The 26,588-nt window shown below is 37.8% G+C and overlaps 1 protein-coding gene across 4 annotated transcripts; it reads left to right on the forward strand.

The window, feature by feature from the left end:
• Positions 1-206: 206 nt before the first annotated feature.
• Positions 207-24,999, forward strand: PLIN2 (perilipin 2). Of its 4 annotated transcripts, XR_009153659.1 has the most exons (10): positions 207-338; positions 2,687-2,742; positions 2,829-3,024; positions 6,061-6,143; positions 7,289-7,574; positions 8,905-9,089; positions 10,618-10,752; positions 15,640-15,930; positions 23,458-23,829; positions 23,939-24,999. XR_009153659.1 is itself a non-coding variant. In XM_058171092.1 (9 exons), exons 2-9 carry the CDS (start codon positions 2,713-2,715, stop codon positions 23,593-23,595), a joined length of 1,344 nt encoding a protein of 447 aa, XP_058027075.1. In that variant the 5' UTR covers positions 207-338; positions 2,687-2,712; the 3' UTR covers positions 23,596-24,999. The 4 variants fall into 4 exon arrangements, 3 of the variants coding, with proteins under 3 accessions (XP_058027075.1, XP_058027077.1, XP_058027076.1); XM_058171092.1 differs by having other exon boundaries at positions 23,458-24,999; XM_058171093.1 differs by lacking the exon at positions 207-338 and adding an exon at positions 396-645 and having other exon boundaries at positions 23,458-24,999.
• Positions 25,000-26,588: the final 1,589 nt, after the last annotated feature.

Raw genomic sequence — 26,588 nt, forward strand, 5'->3', positions numbered from 1 at the left:
TGGTGCATATGCATGAATAAAGTAAATAATAATAATTTAGGGTGCATTTGTTGCTTTTTCAACGCCCTCCCTCCTCCAACACGGAATTTCTCAAGAAACCGAGGTCTTTATCACGAAATCACGAGAGGAGGGTGAAGTTTGCTCCTAGCGGTCGGATCTGTAGCTATCTCGCGAGATGTGGCTGTAGGGTGTGACGGTGGGGGCGGGGGAGTGGTGGCTTCGCTGCATAAATTGCCCGCGGCACCCGAGTTGTGACAGTCCTTCGAGGGTTAACGGGCATAGTCTGCGAGCGAGCTTGCCTGTACCGGTTTTGCTAGCAACCTCTGGTTTTTTCCTGGGTGAGTACCTACTCTTTGGGCAAGGTGTCTGTTTTAAGTAGCCGTTGCCTAGTGTGGAGGACGGATCTTTCCGTTTTAGTCTCGGTGGAGGTAAAGTAGAGGGATGAATGACCCTGCACCTCGGTGCAAAAAGAACTGTGGCTCTGGAAGCGTGCTTGCTCGTCCCATCACTTGGGGAAAGTGTTTTCCCCTTAGGTTTTCTTGCACGTCCTTGCAAGTAAAAAGAAAAGTGGCTGTACGTCTACTCTGAATTTGTAGAATGTTAGTGCCTTTCGTTTCTCTTGGACTCGGCTTTAAAGCGCCTATGGTAAGTGTGTGGGTGTGGGTGTGGAAAAAGCTAAAGTAATGCTTGGGTGGGTTTCCAGATGCGTCTTTCCCATGGCTGCAGTTGTATGATTGCACGCTTGGTTTTCTTTAAAAAACAAAACAAAATTGAACTCCGAGAGAAAACGTACTGTGCAAAAAGGATTGCGTTTGCCCGCGAGAGAAAACTTTGGAAGCGGCAGAAAATGTTGCCAGGGTGAACCGATTCTCCATCCCTTCCTTCTCGATCGATGAATTTGGTGGCTGCTGGGGGAAAAAGTGCTCAACGTCTCTTAGTTTTTAGGATTAGGATGTTATTCCAGTCGGTGGGTGTTGGCGGGTAGTTGAAATATTAGGAATATTTACGGATGTGTTGGATTAAAAGCAAAAACAACCCCCCACAAACACCAAATCAAACCTTTCAGAATCGAAACAAATATCTTCCTACGGAAAATAGACGGAAAGTTTAAATATATGCATTTAAAAGTATGTCGGTCCTATTTATAAGTAGAACTTGTTTTCTTGCTTACTTCAAAGCTCTCTTTCAATTTCCTACATTTCTTCTGTTCCTGTATCTTTAAATATCCTATTTAAATACCTATTTAGTGAATACCCTAATCAGCATCTAATCCTTAAGCTTCAAAAATCTTGAAAAATTTAAGATGGGTGAGGAACAACATGCATAATTCACCAGGTTCACTGGAATAGTGGGTTTGTTCTATAGCGGTTAATTATATGTGGGTGTTTGTTCAAAAATGGCTTGATTTTTGACTCTTGGGACTGCCTGAGTCCCTGCAGTTTTCTTGGCAACATTTTCAGAAGTTGGTTGTCATTGCTTCCTTCCTAGGGCTGAGACAGAGTGACTGGCCCAGCCATCAGCTGGTTTTGTGTCTGCAACAGGACTAGAACTCAGTCTCCCAATTTCTAGCTTTGAGCTTTAACCACTAGACCACCTTGGTCTTTTTAGCCACTTAATTACATTCCATTAAATAATAATGACTGAATTTTGTGGAATATTGAATGAAATGTGTTTTAAGTTTCTTAAAAGACAAAGCAAGATATAATCTATGTGTACACTTCCTAGAATAAAGAATGCTGTTTTTTATATAACTTTGCCCCATAAAAAAATACTCTGATAAAAGTGAAGTCTGCACAATCCTGTGGGCCATTTTGGTTGGCCCTAATAAAGGGTTATCCAATAATGTGTATCTTTTGTTTGATTAAGGATGTAAACGTACCAATATTATTGTATAATTTTGAACTCCAATCTTTTTGCTAATTGTATGGCCTTCAGATAAGTTCTTTTTAAAATGCTGGTTCGAATAAAAAGTAATGCTGTTGAGTGAAATGGTTGTATGCTTAGTAGCCAAATAAATTAAAGCAGAACTTGTCAGATGGCTATACTCAATATCATATTTTCATAAGCTAGAGCGACATTTCAGAACATTTTAGTAAGAATAATGCTGTTGTCATGTAATGTGGATAATAATAATGGTTTCAGAAGAATACTGCCACACCCAGCAGTGATACTAAAGTATTTACAATATACTAGTCAAACATATGATATGAAAGTTATCAACACATTCTGGAATATAAAAACACTTATCTGCTTTAATTTTGGAATCAAATTATTAAAGCCTCCTGTTTTATGGCTTTGTATGCAGAACATATTTCCCAGCTTTATTAATCTTGATTCAAATTTAAGTTTCCTCTGCTTGAATTTTAGCTTTTTAAATTGAGCAAGTTTTGAAGTCAAACTTTCTTGAAAGTGTTAAAAACACTGAAATAATTTGCCAAAATATTCTAGATGTTTTATGCCTACTTTATGATTTACAGAGTGTTGCTTAGAAAGACTACATTTTGGCACTTTTGCACGTTGTCCTGCAATATCTAGAATAGATGCGATTTCCAATAATCAGACTTATAACATTCCCCTGCACAAATCGCATGTTTAGAAATTAACAAAAGTTATCAAATACTTTGCTGTTGACAAAGATTAAAATTTATTTTAAAAATAATTTTTACTACTTCTAATCCTCTACCAGACTCTAAAAACATTCAAGACAAAAAGATGGCAGTGGTGTCAGCTGATGCCCAGCAGGTATGTCTCAAATAAAGAATATTATTATTCTTCCACTTTTGAGGAAGAATTGTGAGTAAATCATCTTGTATTCCATATTTTTGCAGAACGTAGTTTCCAGGGTTGCTAGTTTGCCCCTGGTGAGTTCCACCTACGATATGGTCTCTTCTGCTTATGTCAACACAAAAGATAATTACCCCTATCTGAAATCTGTCTGTGAGATGGCGGAGAAAGGAGTGAAGTCTATTACAGCAGTGGCCCTGACCAGTGCCCTACCCATCATCCAAAAGTTGGAGCCACAAAGTAAGCCATAATACTACTCCTCACCTTTTTGGAACTTCAGGAGTTTAGTGTGTCCTCTTCGTTTGTCTCTGTTTTTTAGCCTGAAAAGCACCTCTAACAGCTTTTGCTTTTATGATACCCTTACATCTCTGTTATTCTAGTTCCTTAAAAGAATTTGAACAAAACTTGACACTGGAGTGTTGAAAGCTTGGAAATAGATGTGAAAAGTGGGCAGAATGGTAGATTGGATTGGATTGGATTGGATTACATGGAAATAGGTGTGAAAGGTGGATGGAATGAGAGATTAAATGAAATGAGATGGCAGGAGGTCGGTTACTACTAATGTATCATATGCTGCTTGCTGCATATTACATCCCTTTGTTCCAATTTGAATATGTCACTGGCCCTGACACCGCACAAAATGTGTGCGCTCAAATAGAACAGTTTCTCAACCTGTTATTTGCTGGACCTACTTCAAATAATAACTCTTTGGAGAATGTTTACTAATGTCTGCAGCAAACCTAAGAACTGCCATGGCTGAACTTCGGGTTTTTAAAATTAAATAGGTCTAGCCTCCGAGATTAACGTTCCAATGGCTTATGTGTCAGGAACTTGAAAGAACTTTGATTCATAAGCTGATGCATAAATAAATAGCTGTTGCTCAAGCTTGCTGTGTCATCACTCTTCACCCACTTCCACCCAAAGACTGCATTTACCTTTCACCTACTTTCTAAATTCCTCACTGTCAGAAACTGTACTTTATATTTTATACAGTACTCTTTTGTGTGTGGGTGTTGACTCGGGGGAAATCTAATTTTGCAAAGTGACAGCAGGCCAGGAAATGCTTGGTCATTTTTAGCGGATTCTTTCAGTTTGCTATTGGGAACGTTATTCTCAACTTTGCCCTTAAAAGATTAATTCCTGTTTTATGATGGCAAAAAAAAAAAAAAAAGCTGAACTAGCTTTTGATACTTCCTTAATTTGGAGCAGCCTGCTGGATCAGGCCAAAGGGCCATTTCCAATATTATGGTTCATTGGATGCTTTGGGGAAAGGCCACAAACTAAGGCTGTTTTAATACCCTTTCATTGTGGCTTGTAAAGAAGGAACTAATAAATAACCTACTAACGACCATTGCTAGACTGGTCTTCTATGAATCTGTCCAGCCTTTTTTTTAAAACCACGGAACAATTCTTTGATGAAGATGAGCTGTTGCTATTCCACATGTGGGTAGTAAATTCAGTTGTTTAATGGTGCTCTGGCACAGCCAGTTTGGTGTAGCAGTTAAGGCACACAGGGCTAGAGACCAGGATATTAGGTTCTAGTCCCATGTTGGGCACAAAACCATCTGGATGATTTTGGCCAGTCATTCATTCTTGGCTTTAGGAAGAAAGCAATAGCCAATCACTTCCACAGGTCCTGCCAAGGTAACTGTTTGGGCTTGTATAGGCAACTGCCAAAGGTCAAGGCTGACATGAAGGGACCAATTTATTATTTACTGGGTGTGTATGAAAAAGGTTTCCTTACATTGGTCCTGAACCTACCTGCATTTAGTTCCAGTAAATGACCTTGATTTTCATTATCATATGAAAAGGGAGAAAAAACTTACCTCTCACATACAATGTTAATTTATGTTATGTATAATTTTATATACTTCTGCCATGGCTTTCCTTACACTGTTTAGTGGCAAGTTTAAAGGCCACCAATTGCTTGCCTCAAAGAACAGCTATTCCTTTCAAGGAAAGTTTCATAAGAACTCCAACTTTATAGTATATCCAGATACTCAGGACACTTAGAAATAAATGCAGATTTATAGCATTTATTGCCCATTTTCTGACCTAAAAACTTAATTTACTCCTGCAAAGATAAGCATATGCATACCTAGTCAGAGTTTAGACTTAAGTTGCAAAGGAATTTACCTCATTACAGGTAGTCCTTGAGTTCATTCAGCAATAATTTAAATTACAACAGTGTTGAACAAAGGGATTTATGATTTGTCCCTTTAATTCCGATTACACACCTTGTATCTTCTTTCTCTGGTCTCTCTATCTTCACATGTTCCCCGCATGCTTTGCTTTTTCTTCTGCCTCCCTGCACTCGTGCCCTCTTTTTTTTTTGTCTCCCTATGCACACGCACTCATGCAGCCTGTATGAGTGTCCCTGTGCTCACACACATGCATTCACCCCACGCCCTTTTTCTCTGCACTTGCCTGCATGGACCCAAAAGGTATACTTTTTCCCTGATCTCTGTGCTCACACATATGCAAATAACTTTTACCCTCTTTCCTAACTCTGTGTACTCACATGCACACACACCGCTTTCCTTGGCCTCCCTATATTCTCACACATGCGCATATTCCGTGATCTCTTGGCCTAAATGCACTTGCACATATGTACTCACCCAGTGCACTTCCCCCCCCCCGCCTCCCTTTGTTAACACACAGAGAGTACCTCATGTCCTGTTTCTCCAGCCTGCCTGAGCTCATGCCACACTCCAACACTTCCTCCCCCACTCGTATGCAGCCTGCGTTGCACGTAGTTTTGCACTTTTATCACTACCTCTGGTATTTTTCCACTTGAAGGCCTTTACCTCATCCAGTTTACCTAGGAGCCATCTCTTATTTTGAAAACCATCTCTACTGAATTTTTTTTTTTAGAAATCTCCATTCTGTATTTTTCCAGATGGGTCTCTTGTAGCACTTTTGTGATACGTGTCCATTCATACCTTCACACATACATCTTGTGCAGTGATGTGTCTGTATTGTACATGTACACAAATGCACATGCCAAACATCTGCAAATGAATATTATTTATTTTACTATGTAGTACAGCTGCCTACAGTAGCTCCATTGAGAGAGAGGCAGCAAATATATTTAACAAACAAATAAATAAATGACACTCCACAACCCTGTAATAATTTTACTTGCCCTTTTGGTACTTTTTCAAATATTGCCAATACCAAATTATTCTACTTATAGTGCTGAATCAATAACTATACCCTTTAGAATTGTTGGAAGGCATAGCAGAAATATCTGAACTTTGTTATTAATTGTTGTAGTTGCAGTGGCCAATAGCTATGCTTGCATGGGATTGGACAAAGTTGAAGAAAAATTGCCTATACTCTATCAACCAACTGGTAAGGTAGGTTGCTCCAGCGTATTTTTATTTGCCTTTAATCCCATCATCTCGTAATTGGGCTGTTTTCAAATGATCTGGATTAGTACTTGTCAGTACTTTAGAGGTTCAGTTAAATTGGATTAGCTCTAAACCAACTTCAGGAAGATGTGCAATAAACCTGAATGGCTGACTCTGATGTTAGTTGATAAAAAAAATAGGTTTGCTCATGGATTTGATATCTATTGTTTCATGCACAGATTAATTCAAAATTCTCACATTAAAAATATATCTTTCTAGGATAGGAGGTTCCATCTGTCCATCAAACCTGTTTGTATCTCTGAAATGTTCTATACTGTATAATCCCCTGTGAGCAAGGAAGATGCGAAATATTTATAGATTGTCCTTGACTTAGAACAGTTCACTTAGTGACCGTTATAATGGCACTGAAAAAAGTAATTCATGACCATTTTTCACACTTACGATCATTGCAGCATCCCCATGGTCACATGTTTTACATTCGGATGCTTGACAACTGACTCACGGTTATGATGGTTGCAGGGCATTTGATCATCTTTTGTGACCTTCTGACAAGCAGAAGTCAATGGGGAAACCATATTATTATTACATTGCCTTATACAATGTAAGCTGCCCTGAGTCTTCGGAGAAGGGCGGGATATAAATGTAAAAAAAAAAAAATTCACTTAACAACCATGTTACTAATTTAACAATTGCAATGATTCACTTAACAAATGAAGAAGAAATGGCAAGAAAAGTCGTAAAATGGAGCAAACATTTCTCACTTAGCAACATAAATTTTGGGCTCATTTGTGGTCATAAATTGAGGAATACATGTATCTCTTTTTGGGATGCTCCTAATCACCTCCGCTAGCATCTAGAATGCAACTCATTTAGGCCTGGAGACCTGAATGTATTTAAATTATCTTTCAACAGTGTTGGCCAACTGAGGGTTTGTTTTAAGAGAAGGCAGACATGAAGTACAAGTTTATACATTCTGCTTTCTCAATGCACATCTTTTTATCCTTTACAACAAACCTACGACCTCTTCTTTTTCGATGTACCTAATACCTCTTGACATCACTGATCATTAAAGCAAATAGACGACATTTGTATATTCTTTGAGCTCTTAGAGAAACATCTTTAACTTCTAGGTGGTTGCCAATGCTGTGGATGCAGTTGTTGGTGCAAAGGATGCTGTGACAACCACTGTGAATGGTGCCAAGGATACAGTCACACACACCCTGAGTGAAGTTGTTGACAAGACAAAAGGGGTGGTTCTGGACAGCGTGGAGCTCACTAAATATGCAGTCCATGGCAGCATTAACACTGTTCTGCAGAGTCGGATGGTGTGCCTAGTGACCATTGGGGTGGATACCGCACTCAGCAAGTCTGAAACTCTGGTTGATCAGTACCTTCCACATACTACAGAGGAGCTGGGTAAGGATGTGCTAGAAGTCTCGGTGACCAAAGCTACTGCCGTATTTCCCCGAAAATAAGACCCTTAATTTATTTATTTATTGCCACCAAAAAAGGCACCAGGTCTTATTTTCTGAGGTGGGGGGAATGTTGTCTACTGACTCAACTCACTTGCGCTCATCACCCCCGGCCTGCTTTTCGCTGTCCGAGGCCTTCAGGAACTACTTCTGTGGCTGACAAGGTTTTCTTGAAGGCCTCTGCAGCCAGTAACTCACACAACCGATCTGGAGCTGTTATTGGGCCTTCAGGAAAGCCTTGCTGGCTGCAGAAGAAATGGACCAGCAAGGCAGGTGTCAGGGTGTGCAAGGCCTGGCTACAACTATCTGAAGGTAAGTATTACGGCAGCTCCTCCCCCACCCCCCATCCCCACCCTAGCTTAATTTTTACCCATGCACCCTGGAGTGGAAGGGGTCTTAATTAGGGGTTATTTTGGGGGGTAGGGGTTATTTTGGGCGCATGTGTAAAAATCAAGCTAGGACTTATTTTCGGGATTGGTCGTATTTTCAGGGAAACAGTAATACACATGTGGGATTGGAAAGCTTATTGCTTTGATTTGATTAGTAGCTTTTGTTGCAGTGAGGAAGGTAACAATTTTTGCTCTATGCCAATGTTTCTTAACCTTAGCAGCTTTAAAATATGTGGACTTTAAGTCCCAGAATTCTCCAACTAGCAATTCTTTATACTTTATTTATTTGGCCAAGTGTGGATAGGCACACAATTTGTCTCCAGTACTGAAGTACTTGTTGTACTTGCAAAAAAAAGAATAATAATATAATAATAATAATAATAATAATAATAATAATAATAAGAAGAAGAAGAAGAAGAAGAAGAAGAAGAAGAAGAAGAAGAAGAAGAAGAAGAAGAAGAAGAAGAAGAAGAAGAAGAAGAAGAAGAAGAAGAAGAAGAAGAAGAAGAAGAAGAAGAAGAAGAAGAAGAGTATAAAGCCAATAAAAGGAGGAAGTAAGAATTAATAAAGGGGATAATTCTGGGAACTGAAGTCTGCATATCTTAAAATTGCCATGGATGAGAAATATGGCTGTATATAAATGCTTGTTTGGAGATTAGTTCTGACTGTGTGCTTTCTAACAATAGAGCCCAGCTTGTAGTCCCTCACCTGTCATGGTTTTTTTTTCAAAGAATTTATGTTTTTGTGACCTCTGACCCTTAACAGGGGACTCCTTCCTGATTTGAACCAGTCAATTTACCATTAAGGAGTAGTTTGGACTTTGGTGGTATGTACATGGTATGGGCCTGATGACAAGACTAATAGGTTTACATTTTGACTCTGTAGAGAAAGAAGCTACTAACATCGAAGGATTCGAAACTGGAGACCAGAAGCTAAGTTACTATATTAGACTAGGGTCTTTGTCTTCAAAGGTCCGAGCACGTGCCTATCAACAGGCTGTAAATGCATTTAGGGATGCTAAGCTCAGAAGCCAAGAGACAATTTCTCAGCTCAATTATACCGTTAACCTGGTAAGTATGACACATTTCTTAAGTAGGTTGTATCAGTAATATTGTGGTCTCCTGAAAATGTGTATTTTCTTCTTCCTTTTTTTGTGGACTTTTGGGAGTTAATGATACTCGCAAGGTTTAACCCCTATCAAATCTTAAAAATTAAAGTATTTGTCACATGACTATAGAATAAGATAATATGACCTGTCACAACATGTTTTTAATACAACAGAGATAAACTGTTTTTTAAAAAAACTTGAGACATCTTCAAGCATCAGTTGTGTTCTTTCCTCTAAAAGATTATAGACAAAGTACCCCAATGAAGACTAATTAATGATACCAGGATTATAGAACAAGTTTGATCACTCTTCAAAACTATGCAACAAATTACTCACTTCTTCAATTCTCCATGGATGTTTTTTTTTTAAACAGGAAGGTTAAGACTTCACTGCTAAATTGCTTTTGTTCCCAGGATCAAATATGAGATACATGAAACAAGAGCCTAGAACTTAAATAAAATGCCTACTTTGCACATGGAACACACTAAGCCTGGCTTACTTTAACCACAGGTTGCTGAACGTAACTATAGTATCCTGATTTCACACAACACAAAGGCATAAATCAGATTTTACAAATTACAGTGCTAAGCCGAACGGACCACATGACCTCTTCATGTAGAGTAGGAATCCAGTTTTTGGGTAATTCTACAGCCAGCTGACAAAGTATCATCTGGCAATAAGTGTTTAAAAACCTCTATAGAACCTTTTTTTCCTTTCTACAACAGTGGAAAAGGGTACCTCCATCTTTTAAGCCTTCCAGAAGCAAAGGGGAGTAACTGATGAAATTTGTGCTCTGACTTGAGCTCCACTCTTCCTCTCTATGATGTTGAATTGAAAATACAAAATCTCAATGCACAATTCATAATTTTTGTGTAATTTTGATTTGTACTTGGATACCTTTGGCCTCTCCCACTTAATCTATGTGGGAGAAGATGGTGATTTTTTCCCCCCAATTTCCAGCTCTGACTTCCTTGGGAGAGCTCTGTTGGACATATATGTCCAAGGCCACTATACTGCAGGTTTTGTCAATTCAATAGCAACCAAATTAATGGGCATCAATGTCTGGGGATCTTTCAGAGGTTTTCAACAATGGGAAGAAAATGGGGAGGCTCAATCTTCAACCATGCATTTCACCTCTTGGCTGTGAACCTCTCAAAAGGACACAGCCAACAAAGCACTCCTGAATGAGTCATAGAATGAGCTATGAGTCATGACTCTACTAGCTACCAAAAGAGTCACTACTGCTTCTTCTGAGCCAGATGGTCCAAAAGAGACCAAAGTTCCTTTTCTAAAAAGCACAGATATATCAGATTCTTAACTTCATTTTTTTCCTGAGGGCCAGTAGTTATAAATGATACATCAAGAGGAAGTTTGTGTATTTTTTTTGGGGGGGGGAGGGGGTGTTAGGTTTTTTTGGTCATTATTTTAAAAGCAATAAAAATAAAGAGATATGTACGCTTTTGTAAAATTGGGTATGTTGTACGTTCTAGCTGGAATATGCCAGAAAGAACATGTCTAATGCTAATGTGAAACTTCAAGATGCCCAACAGAAGTTATATACTTCCTGGACAGAATGGAAGAAAAACATGAGCTCAAATGGCGAGGCTGCTTCCCACAGTGCTGAGGTAAGTGGAAAGAAATACATGCTGAGGCTACGTCGACAAAGAACTAATTCCACTTAAATGTATCTTCATGATTTATATATTGCGTTAACAGGTTTTTCAATGTATAATACAGGCAGCAGCATTAATAATTAAACCAGAAACATTTTAGTCAGGAGGTGACATCAAATATATGACTTTGCTATTGCTGGATGACAAAGATTTTGCTTCCCGAATACTTTGAGGCATATGTTATAGATTTTTGGCTGCTGAGCACAAAAAAAATAACCTGTAATTTAACCTATCACATACTTTTCTAAAGAAATCTTCCATTTTTAATACAATGGCAATGTATATTCTTCAGGACCTGTTGGTGTTATTGCACACATGAAAAAAACATGCGAAAACATGAAACTGCTGTTGAAGCACATCCAGTACACCACTGTGGAGATCTAAAAGTGTAGTGGTTGTGTTCTTTGGAATATAGCTCAGATATACCAAGTATTGCTCAAATCAAATTGCTGTTACTTATACGAATGGGACAGCTGTGCAAAAGAGTCATTTTAATTAAAAAGATATGTCTGTTTGTTAACAGGACAGAAAAATCTGGCACATGAACTATTTGTTGACCTGTCAAAGATACTTTTGCCTCTGCTTCACATACAACTTAAGATTGATGAAAAATGTTGTGAAAGCAATGAACAAGTAAGGTGAAGGTTATTTGAGACAGATGTTTCCAAGATTATCTGATGCCAAGATTAAGGAAGGCATTTTTGTAGGTCCACAGATCAGATAATGTCACCGATGACAAGCAGTTCAAAATCTGTTAGTGGAGCCAGACAAAATTGCTTGGAAAGCATTCAAGGATGCATTGAGAATTTTCTTGGCAACTACAGAGTACTAAACTACATTCAGCTGGTTGGCAAACTTCTTACAGCATGCAAGACTGTGAAGTGCAAAATGTCACTTAAGATTCATCGTCTGCATTCACATTTGGACTTCTTTCCCAAAAATGACAGGTGCTGTCAGTGACCCATATGGTGGAAGGTTTCACCAGGACATTGCCACAATGGAAAAATAGTAATTGAAATCCATCATTGCTGTCTGACTACAGTTAGATATTACAATGAAATGCATTTGATGCTATGTATCAATGAAAATCAGCAGCAAAATGCTTTGGGCCCAGTTGAACTCATGCAGTGTCGGAAACATCATGCAGTTAAATACTTAGAATTATTAAAAGTTAATTCCATATTTCTCAAGATCCCTAAGTAATACAGTCATTCTGAAATTATATTTACCTTCACCTTGAAGGGGTCTTTCACAATCACCTAAAGTTTTTCAGGAAGCAAAACTTCTCAGAGAGAAGCTGATGAAAAAATATAAGTAGACTAGAGCACAAATGGAAATAAACAGCTTCATTTCACTGCTGCACACTTAGAGAATAGCAGTATCTCCATTGCACTGATTATTTTCTGTCAATAATTACCTTTTGTTTGGCTTCTGTTTTCAAATGCTGAGTACACCTGAAGCACTTAATGAAATGTCCTGAAAATTTGCTTAAAACTACAGCTATGATAATTGTATTTAGGATTAAATCACTTGCTTAAATTTTATTCTTGTTTCTACTGTGCAGTAATTGTTTTCTTCCAAAAAGCTTTTATAGAAAATAATGAGCTGTAAAAGCAGTATTTGCCCCTCCTTAAAAAGCATTACAGGATACAAACCAGTATAAGGATTAGTGGAATATAACTGAAGAGTTCAAAACGCTAGATATTAATGGAATATGAACTGAAGAGTGCGAGGCAGACTTTTAAAAAATCAGTTCTACCATCATTACAAATTTCCCTTCTGTTCTAGAGAATTGAAGAGTTTCTTTTTTATATATATTAAAAAAGGTTTTTTATTTTCCATAATAATTCCCACAATTTGACCAGTGTACAGTACAATCACTTATCCAATGCTCAATTGGGCCTGCTCGGTTGCCACTCCCTTCCTTAATCCTTTCTACCCTTCTCATCCTTCTTCTACTTTCCCCACCATCCTCCTCCTCACTTTCCTACTTCCCCTCCTCCTTTCCACTTCTCACTTCCATCCTTTCTAACCCTCTATCTTCCCCTCCTTCTCCTCCTTCTATCCTTTCTTCCCCCTCCCTTCTCTCCTACCTACCTGCCTATCTACTTTCTTCCTTCTTTACTCCTCTTTCCTTACCCTTTCCCTTCCGGAGTGGCTACCAAGCAGCCCCGACTTTACACCATTCCAACTTATTTAATTCTACCATTATTCCTGTACAATGACAATCAATTTATAATCTTCCCCCTTCCCCCCCATTTCCCCTCCCTCCCCCCGAGACTTCCCAGAACAGAATACAGGGTATAGTAACTAACAAATATAATCTAAAATATAACATAAAACATAATCCATTTCACATGATCACACTATCAATTCCCTTCTTTCTTAAACTCTAATACATAGCAAATCCTAACTTCACTCAAAAATTAATTGGTATTTTTTAATCTGATACTTATTTTGAATATAATCGATCCACTTTCTCCATTCCAAAATATATTTTTCTTGTGTATAGTCTTTCAAGTAGGCAGAAATTTTTGCCATTTCTGCTAAATTTGATACTTTACTAATCCATTCTCTAATTGTAGGTAAGTCTTCTTTCTTTCAATAGTGTGCAATCAATAATCTTGCAGCAGTTATTAAATTCAAAATCAATTTTGTCTCTATAACAGTACAATCTGGAATTATTCCTAATAAAAAGAACTATGGAACAAACTTAATCTTTTTCAAAATGTTCTGCATAATCCACCATATTTTAATCCAAAAAGCTTTAACTTTTTTGCAAGTCCACCATATATGATAATAAGTAGCATTCTCACAATCACATCTCCAACATTTTGCTTTCACATTTGGATACATACATGACAGTTTTTTCGGATCTAAATGCCATCTATAAAACATTTTATAAAAACTTTCTCTTAAATTTTGTGCTTGCGTACATTTAACATTCCTCACCCAAATTTTTCCCCATGTTTCTAACATTATAGGTTGTTGAAAATTTTGTGCCCATCTTACCATACAATCTTTAACCAACTCCATTTCTGAATCAATTTCTACCAATACGTTATATAATATCTTTATATGCTGTTAACCTTGATCTTTTATTTGTTTTACCAAGTTATCATCACTTTGCCTAATACCAATTTTCTGATCTATTTTCCATCTAGATTGCAATTGTCCATACTGGAACCACGTATAGTTTCTCCCTTCATCCCTCAATTTCTCCCTAGATTTTAATTATAATTCCCCCTTTTCCATAATCAAAAGCTCTTTGTAAGTAATAACCTCCATTTTTTCTCTATCATATGTCTGGGTATAGCCCATATTGGTATCTTACCATCTAACTTATATTGATATTTTTTCCAAACCCTCAACAAAGCACTTCTGACCATATTATTCTTAAATATCTTATCAATTTTCTTGTCATATAATACATATGCATGCCAACCATATAACAAACCATAATCTTCTATATTCAAAACCCTTTCCTCTGTTAAATGAATCCAATCAGAAATTAAAGATAAAGCAACTGCATCATAATACAATTTCAAATTAGGCATTTTTAAACCCCCCCTTTCCCTAACGTCTTGCATTATTCTTAACTTTATTCTCAGTTTTTTACCCTTCCATACAAAATTACTAATCCCTTTTTGCCATTCCTGTAAATTTGCATCTTTCTTCAATATTGGAATCATTTGAAACAAAAATAAAAATCTAGGCAAAACATTCATTTTTATAGCTGCCACTCTTCCCAACAATGATAATTGTAACTTCTTCCAATTCTCCATTTCTTTAATTACTTTTCCCCACAATACCTCATAGTTATTTTTATATAACTTTACATTCGATGCTGTAATATATACTCCTAGGTATTTGACCTTTTAACTACTTCATATCCAGTTATTCTTTCTAGTTCTTCTTTCTGATGTGTATTCATATTTTTAATTATCATTTTTGTCTTCTGTTGATTCACTTTAAACCCAGATATCTTACTATACTGATCAATTGTCTCCTTTAGATATACGGCTGAATGTATTGGTTGAGATAAAGTAACAACCAGGTCATCTGCAAACGCTCTTAATTTATAATCTTGATTTTTAATTCTAATTCCTTTTATTCGATCTAAACCACGTATATTGCTCAATAATATTTCCAAAGTTAAAATGAATAATAACGGTGACAAGGGACATCCTTGTCTAGTCCCTTTCTCAATCTTGAAGGATTCTGTTAATCCACCATTTAAGAGTTTCTTATACATGAAAATTTTATTACGCTGCAGGTGGAAAGAAGAATTGGCAAACTATTTTGATCTCTGCAGCATTCTATAGGAGGGCAGATGGATCCATTCCACATTGTGTGGGTTGAAATAGCAATAGCATTTAGGCTTCTATACCACCCCATAGTGCTTTAAAGGCACCCTCTAGACGGTTTACAATGTAGTAGCATTATTGGCATATTGCCTCCAACAATCTGAGTCCTCATGTTACCGACCTTGGAACAATGGAAGGCTGAGTTAATTTTGAGCCCTGTCAGGATTGAACTCGAGGCTGTGGGCAGAGTTTGCCTGCAATACTGCACTTTAACCACTGTGCTGCCAGGGCTCATAAATAAAGGTGGGATTTGATCAAATCATATTACAATGCCCCAGCTAAATCCAATTTTGCTTCCAAAGTTGGGTATGTCCATGCGGGAAGCTCTTGATCACATTATAACCTACTTAATAGGTTTTCCTAAGTCCTTCGCTAATGAAGCATTGCAAAGATACTGTTTTAAGTTGTGAAATTAAAAAAAAACTGTTTGCAAAAGAACTATTCATCTACTTAGAGCTGTTTTCTTTTTCAGCACATTGAATCACGCACTCTAGCGATTGCACAGAACCTGAGTCAGCAGCTTCAGACAACCTGCCTCACGCTGGTGTCCAGCATACAGGGTTTGCCACAGAACATTCAGGACCAGGTTCACCACGTTGGGGAAATTGCAGGAGACGTGTACAAAAGCTTCCGGTCAGCCTCTTCTTTCAGAGAAGTGTCTGACAACCTTCTTACCTCTAGTAAAGGGCAGTTGAAGAAAATGAAAGAATCGTTGGATGACGTGATGGATTATCTTGTTAACAACACACCCCTCAACTGGCTGGTAGGTCCCTTTTACCCACAATTGGCTGGCCCTCACAATGCTGAGCACAAAGGTGAAGGGGATAAGAAAACCAACCAGGAGACCAAACGGCCTGAAGAAAAGGAAGAATAAATCGCGGCGGGCAAATGTACACTTTGTGCCCTAACTAACACGGTGGCTTAGCCATTAACAGAATTTTGTCCTATTTCCATTAGTCAAAGGGAACTTTCATAATGAAATAGTATTGCACATTTAAGTTGAATTGTAGGTCCTTCACATAAGTGGACTGAAAAATGTGGGTGCCTTATGACTTCTAAACCTCAGCTGATTACATTGGAGACCACACCTTGTTCAGCTATTTAGCTATGAAGCCCCATCTTCATATATTTAAATATATTTAAAACAAAACTTTCCAATGTATATTAGTAAATAAAGCAAACCACTTAATTAGAAAATAACTTTGGAAAAAATACACTAGGGTAATCGGTGCCTTGCATTCATGCTATTTCTTAAAAACATTATGCCACATTATTTTAAATACTAAAAAAGCACTCTGATCAACTTCCCTGCTCTGTTTGAATGAAGTTTATGACTAACCTTTTTCCAGAGTTCATCGTGTGCTGTGAACATTTATACTATTTAAAATTCTAAGACTTTATACTGCTTAATCACTCCACTGGAAGTATCCTCAAGTACTATGCACTCAATTCGATTCATGCTGTGTGTACGCGGGTATGTAGCTTGTCTTCGATAGCACTTCGCCTTGTAATTCTCCATGTATGCTCTCAAGTAATAAATGCTTCAGCAGCCAAAGTCTGTCTCCTGAATTGTGTAAGCAAGTATGGTTACAAATATTCTATATTGTGACTCAATTATTATTGAGCTGGGTTGTATTTTAAAACTGGGTGAATATAAACTGGTCCCTTAATCGGCATTTCACGCATTACATCTAAATTAGATGGGCTCAATGTTGCTGCTGCATTTGTTTCCTTCTGTGGCTCCCCATCCAGCTTTACTAACTATCTGCTGCTTAAGCTTTACTATTTCAGTTTAATCTGATCGTACTTTCTGTTGCTTGACAGGGCTCTCAAAGGGAGGGTTGTGACTTGGTGGTGATTTTTTTTTTTAAAGCTACTGGGGTCAAGTTCAGACATCCTATGGTCTTGGACAATCCATCAGATTGTGTAATAGTCCCTGACACTTATAATTGAGAACTCACGGATATGAAAAAAGTGTTTATCCCAAGCAGACATGTATGTGTTTTGTTTTATTGCTTGGCTGTATTACACTAGCAGTTTCCAAAACTTCCAAAACACTGTGTGATAATAGTTTTGTCTAAATATAAAAGAAGCAGGCAGTAGAATGAGAGGTGATATATTCTCAATGACTAAGAGTCTATTCATTGATAAAATAGAATAAAACAGCAAGGGAGCTGTTTTTAGCTCACATTTCTGTAAATCTGGATTTTCAACAAATCACGGGTTAGTTTATTACTAAATTTCCTTCCTTAATGCACTCCTGAAGTTACTAAACAGCGCTAATTAACTTCTCCTTAACTTATTTTAACTTATCAGCCTTTTGGGCATTATCTAGTTACTTAAACACATAATGTTAATATCAGCAGCAATCTAACAAAATAATACTTTGTAAGTTGCAATGTGCTATGTCAATGATATAGAAAGGCAATTTAACCCATAAATTTGAGAACACTTGTTTGGATAGATGTGCATAACTACTTTCTTCAGGCTGCACAATTCCATCGTTGTGCATTGACTTCCTGCAGTAAAATAAATTGGCAGGAGATAACACCAAATCATTTTGAAAATCGGGCCTAAAAGCTAATTCTAGATTTAGGAATATTCCTGCTTTGAATATTGGAAATTGAACTGGTGCACAATTTTGGCATTATATGAAAACAGAGCAAAGCACACAGTTTCTTCACTTGGTTCAGTTGTATGGACACAAACACTCGTGATATTCTTGGTTAGTATCATTGGCTTTCATAAAATGGTAAGAGCTGGTTTAAAAATCATTAAAATATGCTGTAGCAAACCCGAAGTTGACTTTGAAGAAACAGTGGCAGGCAACCTTTCTCAGACACAATCCCATATTAGGAAGGCGGAATGAAAATTAAAGTAGAACCCTTAGAAACATGATAGTTTTTGAAATATCTCTTGCCTTTCAAGAGCAAATTGAAGTAGGGCTGTGTGTGTAAGTAGACTGCTAGAGCTTCAGGTTGCACATTATTTTGTGCAACTGGCTTAAGGTGGTCTCAAGGCTTCCATCCTTAAGAGGTGGGTAGAATGAGAACCCAGATTGTTGGGGGGGGGGAGAAATATGCTGACTCTGTAAACGGTTTAGAGAGGGCTGTAAAACACTATAAAGTGGTATGTAAGTCTAACTGCTATTGCTATTACTTGCTCTAATGCACGCTCCTCTGGTTACACTTTCTTGTACAGAAATATTTAATAGCTTCCCTAAGCTCAGAAGACCATTTCATAAAATGTCAGTAATAATTGTCCTCCAGCTACTAGACTTGCTATAAAATACAGAAACAACGGTCAACATGGTTTTCAAAAATAAAATTGTCACCTGCTGTCTCAAAGATTAGGGGGCAGATTTTCCTACTTGGGAAGTTTAATAAAAATAAATTAAGGGCTCTGCCTTGTCAGTGCTTATTTTTTTCCCATAAAATAATAAGACTGGAAGAAAGGTGATGGGGATTGACAATAGATTGGCTCTATCATGAGATAAGGATAGTGGTTTAAATACACTACACTGCAGAGGACGTGATCTAGTTGATGCTGTTCTTCCTATTGTAAATATGCAACAAACTTTACAAAGGAAGTTTCAGAATATTTATCAGATTAAACAAAACTACAAACGATCAAAATAAATTAGCATTAAGATTTATTCATTAAATTTACAAGCTGCCTGTCTGACTCTGCAAAATGGTTCTGGGTGACTTAAAATGAACATTAGATACGAAATAAAAAACAAGGACAGAATGGTACATTTGTGACATCTTCCCTATTAAATCCATCAACCACTTCTAACAGCGCCCCCATCAGGACTCCAAGCCAAACAGCTGAGCCTTTATATAAAACAGCAGTCACCAACTAGTGGTCGGTGGACCACTGGTGGTCCGCGAGAAAATGTTGGTGGTCCGCAGAAAATTTTTTGCATTTTTTATATTGCACTAAGTCAAGGATCCTCAAACTATGTCTCCTGGGCCGGATACGATCCAGCAAAGCAATTAATCCCATTCGCTGATAGGATGGGATCCTTTAGACATTTAACTTGGCTGCCTGTTTAGTAGCTCCAGCTTCTCCCTCCCTTCTTCGGAGTCCCGGTGCTTCAGTCAGTGATGCAAAAAACTTCAGCCAGGCTCCTCGAGAGACAGAGTTTGCAGGGGGGGGGGCATCTAGTGCCCAGGTTGGCTACAGGACAAACGTTCATTCTTGGTCATATTAGATTTCCAGCAAAGCTAGGGTTGACCCCAGGCACTTCTCTTTGCTAACAGGTGGTCACGCTAAGTGCCTGAAGGACCCCGTCTCATCACTAATTCATATTAGTGGTCCGCAGGATTTAAAATTATGAATTTAGTGGTCCCTGAGGTCTGAAAGGTTGGTGACCCCTGATATAAAAGATACAAATAATAGCTTCAGTATAGAAAATCTGAATTACATTAGTTGTTGCCCAAATTGCATTGCAGGTCTGAGCCTTGAACTTATATGAATGCTTTGTGATCATCTTTGATTCCTCTCTGAAAATAACTTAATAGGCAAAAATGTTTTGGCTCTTTAAAAAAATTGATTTCCAATTCAAACTTGTACTAGCTGCTCGGTAGTGATGCTAGTAATATTTAGAGGCTGGAAGACTGGCAGTCTTCAAAAGCATTCTGAGATGCTTTGGCACAAAGTTGGATATTACAGTAATTCCTTAGAACACAGTACCTCTACATAGTGCTTTGACAACAATGCTGAAAAGATAAATAAATACATAAACATAAATAACATACACAAAAATAAACTTATAGACAGAAATGTCAATTGGTACCCGACACCAATGTCAATTATTACCTGGTGCCTGGTAAGAAAGACCTTAACTTCTGATCTGGTGAACTACATCAGCGGTCACCAACCGGTGATCCATGGACCACTGGTGGTCCATGAGAAAATTTTGGTGGTCTGCAGAAAAATTATTTGCATTTTTTATATTGCACTAAATACTATTTATCTTTTTTTAAAAAATTCATATTAGTGGTTCACGGGATTTAAAATTATGAATTTAGTGGTCCTTGAGGTCCGAAAGGTTGGTGACCCTTGAATTACATCTCCCATTTTTCCTGATCCTTGACCGTATGACCAATACTGATGGGAGCTGTAAAATAAGGTCATTTGGAAAGCCACCCCAAAAGTGATTCCTATTCCTTTAAAGGAAGATAGAAATACAATAGGGTAAAAGTTTTGGCCGAAAAGTTTTAAAACAAATTCATCTTAAAATGCTGAAGTGGCATGTCTTTAGGCCCTGTGCCTCTTTTCTAGGGACCCACATGCAGTGTCATGATGTATAGAAAAATGATATGGCTACTGGCCCAAGATCATAATATTGCTTCTGTCAGCCTCCCCACCCCCACCCCGTGCCCAAGATCACTGATGTTGGGGATTTTAAAAAGGAAGCTTTAACAGGAACTGCAAATTAATGCAAAGTCTCATGGATCACAGTGGCATATAAGACCTAGTTATTTTAATAAAATATTGTAAAGAAAGCTACAATAACAATTGGGAGAGAAAATAATTATACAGAGGGAAAAGTTATAATAACTTAATTAGCTATTATTAACTAAACAGCTTATCAATTTAACTTAATAAGCAAAAAAAATTGGTTTCAATGTAAGCACGGCATCTCCCAAAGGTCCTAGGACTTCTGACCTTAATGAAATGTTGCATACATCCCTGCAGTCACATCAGAGGTGGTATTCAGCAGGTTCTGACCAGTTCTGGAGAACCAGTAGGGAAATTTTGAGTAGTTCGGAAAACTGGTAAATACCACCTCTGACTGGCTCCGCCCCATCTATTCTCTGCCTCCCGAGTCCCAGCTGATGGGGAGGAAATGGGGATTTTGCAGTAACCTTCCCCTAGAATGGGGAGGGAATGGAGATTTTACAGTATCCTTCCCCTGCCACACCCACCAAGCCATGCCACGCCCACCAAGCCACACCCACAGAACCGGTAGTAAAAAAAATTTGAATCCCACCACTGAGTCACATGACTATATCTTGGATACTTGGCAATAGGTTCCCATTTATATCTGGTGGTAGCATCTCAAAGTCATACGACCACAATTTGCAAATATTTTTCCTGATTTCTGCTGGTTTTTCCTGATTTCTTCAGTTTTCATTAAAAAAAAAATTCTAAGTGTGAAGGACTACCTATAATTTGCTATTCAGTTAGTGATGTCCCCAATTTATATAACAATGTAAAAATACATAAAACCAGTGAATAGGTTCTGTCTCAGTAAATAGCTGTTCATTGTTGGCCTGAATTTCAGGCAGGAACTTTTGTTTTTGATAACCAAACAGCAAATTACAGGTAGCTCTCTACAATTAGGATTGGGATTTCAGTCATAAATCATGAAGGATGTAAGACGAGGCACCGTGTGACTGCACCTGATTTTACAACTGTTTTATATGGGAGTTATTAAGTGAATCAGATGGTTGTAAGTCAAGCCATTCTCCAAAATGGGCTCTTATTTTTTCATCCTCCATAGTCCTGATAGACATTTCAAGGAACAAAAGATTGTGAAAACAGTTACCTCAAGTTTAAATCTTGGAGGCTATACATTACTTAATAATTCGTCTGTGGGATTTCTGGCAGGTGACCAGCTCTGGCAGGTGACCAGCTTTTTCCAGCTCTATAAAATTAGACTTTCTAAATCTTTTTTTTCTTTCTCTTGCTGACTCAGTAGCAACAATGGTTCCCCAAACAGATGTCTTAAAGGCATCCTAGAGTATTAATATAGGAATACAGCCATGATTTATTCAAAAAATGAGCATATGTCCTCCTTCATCTGCTTCATAAAAAAGTACTGCATGCAGAAATATTAAAATAACCATGTAGAATTAAGTTATAATTTTGAAATTTCAGAGTGAGAGTCCTTGGGGCCCATTCTGAGGTTGCAGCGGGGCCTATTGAAAAGTCCACAATGTGGTTCACCAGAATATAAGAAATAATCTATTCTAATGCTATTTTGATATGCACAAGAAAAAAAGGATGCAGTATTCACTACATTTTCGATTTTGAAAAACACCAAATGTCTCTTAACTGAGTTCTGTAAATGCTTGCAGTGGTTTTGAATTTTCAGAATAAAGTAGGTCTTTTGAAGTGCTTCAGTCTAGCTGAGTTTCTTAAGTTCCATTAAAATTGCCAACACGACCTGTATACGGTATTGAGGTTTTGATGAATATGGTTTAGAGCAGGGGTCTCCAACCTTGGTCACTTTAAGACTTGTGGACTACAACTCCCAGAGTTCCTCAGCCAGCTCATTGTTTTAAGTACTCCACCTCCATGTAGTCAAAATATTGCTCTCAATGTTTTTTAAGTATTCAGTCAATAACCAGAATAAAAACCTCCAGAGAAATATTACACATACACACACACACACACACACACACACACACACACACACACACACACACACAAAAGAATCCCCACCCTAAAACATCTTAACAGGAGAGGAAATACTCAATGTCAATTCTGATCATCTTAGATAAATTAAAAGTATGATGTATGCATTTACGTCATGTCCTACCAGTAGTCACATAATTAGTGAGATAACAGGATCTGAAGACTATATTAACAAAAAAAACCAAAACAATGAAGAGATGGGATTTTTCCAAGTTCTATCAAGATATGCTGCCACAAAGATGAAAGGGATACAGTACATCAATGCAAAGTTATGTTCTGTTGCTAAGTGACAACTAAGTGCATTTTGCCCATTTTACGACCTTTCTTGCCACAGTGTATAAGTGAATCACTGCAGTTGATAAGTTAGTAACGTTGTTGTTAAGCGAATCTGGTTTCCCCATTGACTTTGCTTGCCAGTAGGTCACAAAAGGTGATCTCATGACCTCTGGATACTGCAACTATCATAAATAAATAAGAACCAGTTGCCAAGCATCCTAATCAGAGGTGGGTTTAAGCAGGTTCTGACCAGTTCTGGAGAACCGGTAGTGGAAATTTTGAGTAGTCCAGAGAACCGGTAGTAAAAATTCTGACTGGCCCCACCCCTATCTATTCTCTGACTCCCAAGTCCCAGCTGATTGGGAGGAAATGGGGATTTTAGAGTATCCTTTCCCTGGAGTTGGGTAGAAATGGAGATTTTACAATATCCTTTCCCTGCCATGCCCACCAAGCCATACCCACAGAACCGGTAGTAAAAAAATAAACAAACCTCCTAAGTTTAATGCTGGGGTACGGTGGGGGAGGAAGGTGCGTAGAATTCAGATGTTGCCTTCAAATTTATTTGAGATTATTTTTTCTATAGATTCCAGATTTCACAATCACAGAGTTGTCTTCAGAATCTGATGAGATACCGGACATCTCGGATTTGGACGAAGAAGGACTGCCTGACTATTCCCATGCAAATGGCCCAATCGCCATGGAACAAATTGTGGAAGCATAAGAAAACACTGTTCCTTTAAAACAATGTTTGTGTGTTTGTGTGTGTATGTGCACCTACATGCATATAGATACACATGCAGTGCATATGCACACTTAATTACAATTCTGCTTTATGGGATAATAGCTATTGGAGAGTGCATCTTTGTTTAATTTAGATCAGCCAACCTTCAGCTTCTTGATTCATTGTAGTTATGGAACACAGACAAGTATTTAGGATAAGCCATAGATGCTTTAGGTCAGGGGTCTCCAACCTTGGCAACTTTAAGACTTGTGGACTTCAACTCCTAGAGTTCCTCAAATCTGGGAGTTGAAGACCACAAGTCTTAAAGTTGCCAAGGTTGGAGACCCCTGCTTTAGGTGATAGATAAATGTATTGAAATGGTCTTAAACTTCCTTTGAAACTTAGGTTACAATTGGGCCAATAATGGCTTTTGAAGCAACAGCCTTAACAATTCACCCGAAATGTGGCCTATGAGATGATTTGCTGTCTTAAGCTTCCTTCCTTTCTTAGCAAAGCACTTATGCTTAGCAACATATCTATATTTTTATACGTCGCAAAAACTGAAATAATACGTTGCTCAATAATCCGTGATTGTTCAATTCTCTGTAATTGTGTGATTAGCTGTCTTAAGCTTTTGAAACAGTTTTCTTATACTCTTTGCCCTACCCAAATACATTGGGAGTGCAGTTCCCAGATGACAAGGCATACAATCCCAACACATTTGGGAGATCCATAGTTGAGAAAGGCTGCTTTAATGCAATGAAAATATTTGGTGTCTCTTTTAAAGTATAAGATTCTTGTCCAATATGTCAGTGCTTCAATAAAGTTTATTACTTTAATAAGTAATAAACCTACGTTATATTCTGGCTGTGGATTCGCATAACTTGATACTGCTCCCTAAAAATCCATTGCAGATAGAAAACTGGCAGCTCTATAGAAGAAATATTATTTTTATTTTAAATAATTATTTTAAATAATTGGGTTAAAGCACACAATTCCCCATTAGATTTTACATTTATATAAGAATTAAGTTGACGATTTAAATGAGTCTGAAGAGAAGTAATGTTCGCATCAAAAAGGATATAAGAAAACTACCTTCTAAAAGGGGAGGAGTTTGGGGGGGAAAAACAAAGATGCAAAGAAATAGAAACGTGATTGTTATTTGTTGTCATCACCATTTCTTTTCCTATGCCACTGGAACTTTGCTTCTATTTGTTGTGGGAATATGAGGACATTTCTTGGTGCTAATTTAGCAGATTCCATAAAGCTAGGGTTAAGAAATAATTTACTTCCTGTGTAATGTAAGGTGGGTGTCTTTAATATCAGATGTAGTATTGTAAGTTGTAAGAAATATTTACTGAAATGCCTTGGAAATAAAGTTTAAACTGATATTTGATTACTGCATTAATGTTTTGCCTTTTTTCACTCCTTTCCCTGTTAAATATATAGTCATGTAAGGTTACCGTATCTTTGATAATATGACATATAGTGCTAGATCTGGGGAAATGGTTACTCAACATCCTTATATATTGATTTAAAGAACAAGTGATTTCCATGAACAACACAATATGCTTCTGTCTTTGATTCCAGAAAAAAATACTTGATGAAGAAATAGTTCTTGCTTATGTAAAGTCATAGTTGAAAGGGAAAGTGAACATTCAAACTGTGTTCTTACACACAGTTTAATGAACCCTTAGATTTAACTCCCATTGTTTTTTTAAAAATATAATAAATGATCATTTGAGTAATGCTACATTCTAGAAGCTTACAAATCCTATGTAGCCTTTGGATGATCTGTTTCATATAAGATCACAGGAGTTGACACTGCATCAGCTCCTCATCAGACAGATGATATCCTATATAGTAATACAGTCATACCTTGGTATTCATCATTAATTGGTTCCAGGAGGTGTAATAAGTACCAAAAAGGATGAGTACCAAACAATGTTTTCCTATAAGGAATCATATAGTGAGTTGACAAGGCAGCCGACAGAAGTTCTAGCTTATGCATTGAGTACCAAACAAATGATGGATACCAGCACAAAATCCCTACCTGACAATATGCGTTGCTCCAACTGGTCAATAGGTTGAGTAAATATAATGAGTCAATGCCTACTATAGATGGCTTCCAACACTACCTCCCATTGACTTATGCACCAAATTGCAACTATTCATTTTACATAGGTCCTTGAATATTAAGAGAGTGGCTTGGTGAGGACAACTTATTTCTTCTGCCAGACAGCAGTATTTATATACTATTAAAACTCTCATTGCGTTTATCTGTACCTTCAAGTTAGCTCAAATGATGCATTAGATCACAACAATTTTTAAATCAAGGTGTTGTGACCCAGGTTCCTGGACCCAGACTCCTGGACTCGGATGATTCAGAAAATGAGGGAGAAGACCTGGCAAGCCCTGCTTCTCTTGGGCCCTCTCCCTCCCTGGCACCCACTCAAAGGGAGGGGCCGGCAAGGCCTGATTCTCCCGGGCCTTCTTCTGATTTGGCAACGCCCCAAGAACAGTTTTGGAGGGACGCAAGATTACGAAGGCTTGATCGGCGTGCGCAGCAGCGGAAGAGTTGGGACAAAGCCAAGTCATAATTGTCATGCAGTGACATCTGCAGAGACTATAAATAGGAGGCGGGACTTCCTGGTTTTTTGTCTTGGACAAAGCAATGAATTTGGCGCGAGCTAATTCATGGAGGGAAGAATATATTCGTGAGTAATTCTGGCCTTATCTATAATTTCCTCGTTATCTCCAGAAACGTGGCAGGCCCGTGGGTAGACGTGGCCAGGACATGTATCTATGTAAATAAAAGGAAAAGAAAAAAAGGAAGGCCTCTGACGGACTCTTTGCTGGGAGTATTGGGGGAAGGGAAACAGAACACAAGGTACCTAAAAACCGCTGTAAAAATCCAGGAATTACTCCTATGAAATTGAAATTTTGTGATATTCAGACTAGTTTTATTCACGTTGCATTGTCTCCATTATCAC

This window comes from Ahaetulla prasina, chromosome 2 (assembly GCF_028640845.1).
Source record: "Ahaetulla prasina isolate Xishuangbanna chromosome 2, ASM2864084v1, whole genome shotgun sequence".
In the NCBI taxonomy this organism is placed as follows: Eukaryota; Metazoa; Chordata; class Lepidosauria; order Squamata; family Colubridae; genus Ahaetulla; species Ahaetulla prasina.

Coding starts and splice junctions, on each gene's coding strand:
- PLIN2 (XM_058171092.1), top strand. CDS start 2,713: ATGGCAGTGGTGTCAGCTGATGCCCAGCAG. Junction 6,144..7,288: donor TCTATCAACCAACTGGTAAG/GTAGGTTGCTCC, acceptor TTTAACTTCTAG/GTGGTTGCCAATGCTGTGGA. Junction 7,575..8,904: donor ACATACTACAGAGGAGCTGG/GTAAGGATGTGC, acceptor TTGACTCTGTAG/AGAAAGAAGCTACTAACATC.